General features: G+C 42.4%; 1 protein-coding gene across 1 annotated transcript; it reads right to left on the reverse strand.

Moving 5' to 3' along the window:
• Window positions 1-987: 987 nt before the first annotated feature.
• On the reverse strand, window positions 988-1790 carry LOC123413465 (general transcription and DNA repair factor IIH helicase subunit XPB1-like). The gene is made up of 5 exons (XM_045106403.1): window positions 1737-1790; window positions 1568-1627; window positions 1405-1488; window positions 1176-1318; window positions 988-1081 (listed from the first exon to the last, which is right to left on the reverse strand). The coding sequence occupies exons 2-5, from the start codon at window positions 1622-1624 to the stop codon at window positions 1012-1014; spliced, it is 354 nt and encodes a 117-aa protein (XP_044962338.1). The 5' UTR covers window positions 1625-1627; window positions 1737-1790; the 3' UTR covers window positions 988-1011.
• Window positions 1791-5233: the final 3443 nt, after the last annotated feature.

A 5233-nucleotide genomic window follows, 5' to 3' on the forward strand; every position in this document is an offset into this window, starting at 1 on the left:
CTTTACAATTAAATCACTATTTTCATTTACCGTCAATTTATATTTATTGCACTGATGTACATAAAAATATATACGTGTGCTTGCATAATTTGCTACATCATGGGTTGACAACGCCTTATGTTTGACTTTTGTCATTGGATATCGAACCTATACTTGGGAAAGGGGTGCTTCCTTGTTGTAAGAGCTATGCAATAACCTTAAGACTGGGATTAGCAGCCTTGTATATGAGAAGCCATGCATTTATCCCAGTGTCGTATATATATCAAAATTATGTAGTGTGTCTTAATCAGAAGAACTCCGAAAAATCTACCAAATCGAAAAACAACAAGCACATGAGCACATTTCCAACTTCCAGAAATAAAGAAAAACAGACACAAAACTAAAGGCAAATGGACATAATTCCCATCATACCAATATGCATGATACTTGTTTTGTGCATACATTCATGTTTGAGACGAATACCTTTTGTGTGCATACAATTGCCGCAAGAGCAGCTTGTCTGAAAATAGCAAAACTAAGAAGAGAAATAAATAGCCTTCTCTGCTCCTATGGCTCTTTTCAGTTGTTTTTTCGTTAAACAATCTATTGATCACACCGTTGCAATTGATCTGCAAGACTGATTCTCGAGGCTCAAACCTCAATTGCAAGATTGAAATGAATATCATTGGACATTCCTCTCATGAAATATTTACATTTTTATGAAAGATAAATGCCCTTGTTCTCCCTCTCATAAGCTCCAAAATTGACCCTCCCTCTCATAAGCTCCAAAATTGACCCTTCTGATACGGAACTGGAGATAATGAAAAGATGCACACCACAAGAATCTGGAGGAAAGTTCCCAGTAGAATTCTCTAATGACAAGCAATTAGCGCGAAATCTGGCTCATGCGCTAAAAGTGAGACATGCATTATGTCCAATAAGTAGAGCCCCTTTAACCATACCATGTCCCAACAAAGCCAATCCCGCGCTATAGGTTCCTGGCTTCCTTGCAAATGCCATACAACAGAACCCCTAAGTGTAGTGTTTCTTGAACAATGTATGCCTCTTAGCTGGGTCCTTCTTCTTGGCTCCCTTGCCCTTGCTGGATGATAACATAAGAGTAAGCATTCAACAAACAAACTACAACTGAATCCCAGCATAAAGGCGAAAGTGAAATGGAAGTAGAGAGGCAGCACTTGTACTCCATGTAGACCATTCCAGCCGCTCCAGAAAATGCGCTCATTAATCCAGCAGAGCGTCGTGCCTTCAGGAGAGCCTTGCCATCAGAATCCTCTTCCAAGTGCTCAACACCAATCATGTCATACCCTGCGCTCAACACCTATTTTTGAAGCAGCACAGAAAGAAATTGCAGTCAGGTACAAACAACAAGAAACTTGGCAAACAATGGGTATAGAAAACACTCACTTTGCCTAAAAGGTCAAGCTGTTCATCGAGTGTGTGAAAACTCAGGTTAGGTCCTTCTTCACGTGGCGGCAAGCTAGTGATGACCTGGAAACATATATATTTATCACTAAAACCGAAGTGACAAAAAGATTCCGAATATCTAGAGAAATTCTTGAGAATAAACCTTGAAACTATATCCCTGGTCGATAAGGAATTGTTGCCTTTTTGTCGAATAATACATTTCCTGCATCAAAAAATATGTCATGCTAAAATTGATCTAAATTCCACAGGCATGGTTTGGAATAAAGCCAAATGAAAAATTAATGCAGTAATCATTAGTGAGACACACACACCTGTGTGTCGGTTGATACACGAGAATAGAAAAAGGCATTGTATTCTTATTTTCCAGCTCCCATCCTATCTTGATGCTTACCCTGTAGCCCCAGCAGTTGAAACAGATTCAGTGGCACCATAGAAAACATTGTATCACTAACTATTATATATCACTTCTGCCATCTGATTGGCCACATCACTGGCCTAACTCACAACCAGACTATTGAAATCCCTTGCATGACCACCCTCAAAAGCCAGAGTTGGACTAATGATAATTTACTTACACTAAGAAATTCTATAAATGAATTACCACATACAGACTTAACAGATTCAAATAAACCATCCAAGGAAGTTTGAAAAGCAAGTTATATAGGAAAAAAAGTTTCCTTTTGCATAATCAATTTTGATTCAAGATTTTTGTTCTTCATACCAACTCATTTTCAGCATATACATGCAAATTATCGATGTATCAGAAACATAGAAAAAAATACGCTAAATTTTGAATATCAAGAGAAGGAAACACGGTATACAGATCATTAAATATAAAAAGGGTTTAGATAGCAATGGCCATTCCTGGTACTTCAGGCAACGTACAGGTGCAAGACGTCGTATTGCCCTAGCATGAATCCTTGGTTGTCGCCGATGAACCTGCAACATCCCTTTTGCCAAACATTGTGATAATTTGCATAGTTTCACATGATAAAGAGACTCAGCTTTGAACATGCTGAACAAATAATCTATCTCCTACAGACTGCATATAGTTCATTTGAGTTACAGTTTCATGTTCTGCCCGGGCTCCCATGTGGAGTAGAACTTCCCATGGCAGACACAGTGACGTATCGGCCATCTGGTGGGTGGTTCATCGTGTTGGAAGTGCAGTTGTAGTAACTCGCACCGCTAATGCCACTTGAAACTGTTCTGCACCACACAGAGATACGGCGGAGCAAACCATGTTATGCCTTGATGATCATCTGCTAACATGATAAAACATCCCGTTTCTTGAGATGAAAAAGGAGAAAAAGTAGATATGTAATCACAGTCTCTCCACTCACTATTGGATTTTGCACCGTCCTAAATACAGCATAATGTTTAGTCAGAGCATAATCTCCTTTCGTATCCATAAGAGTAATGTGGTATGAACATAAATAAGTACTGAATATAAGACATTATAAGCAAACATCCGCTGGCTTTTTTTTACAAACCTTAGCAGCACAAGCAAAATAAAATTATGAACTCTGTTTAGCAGGCATTATTTGGCAAGCTCCTTCCCTGCCTGTTGAGAGTGGCTCCTGCACAGCAGCCTTCCTGTTTTAGTCGCAGTTGGATGTTATGTAGATGTCTCCCTTGTCCGTGACCATCTCCGTGCTCCGCTCCCCGGTAGCCTGAATGTAGACCTGTCATGAAACTAACCATCAATCCCACAATTTGGATATATCCAATTGCAGTGCAGGACGAGATTGGAGGGCTCATACATCATGATCTACAAGCACACCATTACCAGTTCACCGATTAACAAATCAAAACCCATTGGCACATTTAACCAAACACCTCTTGGGTGCAATGTTTTGGAGAATGAACAAGTAAGCACCAAGATCTGTGGAATATGGCGGGATACCTTTGATGGTGTGGGAAGGGATCTTCTCGTGGTTTTGGAGGTGGCCGAGGATGAAGCGACACCTACCTGAGTACCATGGGGAGCACGCCGTCGTTGTCCATGATGGTGGGGATGCAAGGCCGACGTGTAAGAGGAGGGCGGAGGACATGGGCGCTGGACTACGCATCCTCTAGTGCCTGCAGGCAGGAAAGACACGACAGCTCGCGTGAGGCTCCCTTGACGATGTGATGGGATCAGGTGATGAGGAGAATGGACGGGGAAGAGGAGAATGGCCATCACCGCGGCTGCGCTCGTCCCTCTCTCTTATCTGTCTTCACAATGGGCAGAAGGGATGAGACTTCCGATTGGATGAGGCGAGCACAAGCGGCGGTGATTTTACTCGGGAGAGAGACGAGATCGGGGTTCTGGATGATTCGAGATTCGGAGGAGGAGGAGGAGAAGCGGGGTGTGGGAGGAGGGATCGTATGTTGGAACAGAAAGAGGTCGTGGGTTCGTGGGCTTCTGCCTGTTTACTTGGGGAGGAGGAGGTCGAACGAAAACCGGTTTATGGAGGGTTGAAAAAAAAACAGTTGAAGGGCCGCCTGGTTTATGAAGGGATGGAAAAAATCGGTGGAAGGGCCAGCGTTAGGAGGGGGATCGAGCATGGTTGAACCATCACGACGACCGCAGATCCCCCTTTATATATATATGCATTTTAGTGTATTTATTCACTTGTTTTCAGTTCATATGCAGGAGTATTTGGATGGCTTGTGGGCTCGTGCTGTTTGTTTGGCTGGTTGAGGGTATCCCTAACATTGACCCGTAAATATGCTCCGGCATGTGTAGGTGAACAGGGATGAACCAATTATGGACACTAATGTCGGAGGCCGTTATTCAACGATGTCATACATTACAGAGGTTAATTCAGAACCCCGTTAAGATTACAGATTTCCGTCCAATTAGTCTTTGTAATGTTATTTACAAGGTGGTTTCAGAGTGCCTTGTTAACCGCTTGAGGCCGGTGTTAGATGGGATTATTTCTCCAACGCAAAGTGCTTTCATTCCTGGGCGAATGATCACTGATAATTCTTTGATTGCTTTTGAGTGTATTCATCATATTAAGCAGGAAAAGGATCCCACAAGGAGTTTTTGTACCTACAAGCTAGACCCATCCAAAGCTAATGATGGAGTTGATCGGAATTACCTTAAGCAAATAATGCAAAAGCTTGGCTTCGCTCATCGGTGGGTTGACTGGATTATGTCGTGTGTAACCTCGGTGAGATATTAAGTAAAATTCAATGGAGCCATCTCGGATTCATTTGCACCGTCATGTGGACTACGGCAAGGTGATCCATTATCCCCATACTTATTTTTGTTTGTGGCTGGTGGTCTCTCTATTCTGCTCAACAAGGGTACAGACTCAACTAATTTGTCCCCATTGAAGATAATTCGCCGAGCTCCTGGAATATCACATCTCCTATTCGCAGATGACACTCTTTTATTCTTTAAGGCCACTAGGCAGCAGGTTAATATTGTCGAGCAAATCCTCAAGACTTATGAGCAAGCCGCTGGTCAATTGTTAAATCTGGCAAAGTCCTCTATTCTTTTTGGAGAATCTTGCCCGGAGGCTACAATTGCTGAAATCAAAGGCGTCTTGGAGGTGATCAGTTCTGATTTTGAGGAGAAGTACTTGGGCTTACCCACTCCGTATCGCCGGCTTACTAAGGGCAAGCTTTAAAATTTGCAAGAAAAGGTTAGTAAGAGATTGTTTGCTTTTGATGGGCACCCAACAGAAGCTGGGAAAGAAATTTTGATAAAGTCTCTTGCCCAAGCGATCCCTACCTTCATTATGAGTGTGTTCAAGATCCCGCTGGGAGTGTGTGATGATTTGAACCGCATGATCCGGAATTATTTTTGGGGCTT

This window comes from Hordeum vulgare, chromosome 7H (genome assembly GCF_904849725.1).
Source record: "Hordeum vulgare subsp. vulgare chromosome 7H, MorexV3_pseudomolecules_assembly, whole genome shotgun sequence".
In the NCBI taxonomy this organism is placed as follows: domain Eukaryota; kingdom Viridiplantae; phylum Streptophyta; class Magnoliopsida; order Poales; family Poaceae; genus Hordeum; species Hordeum vulgare.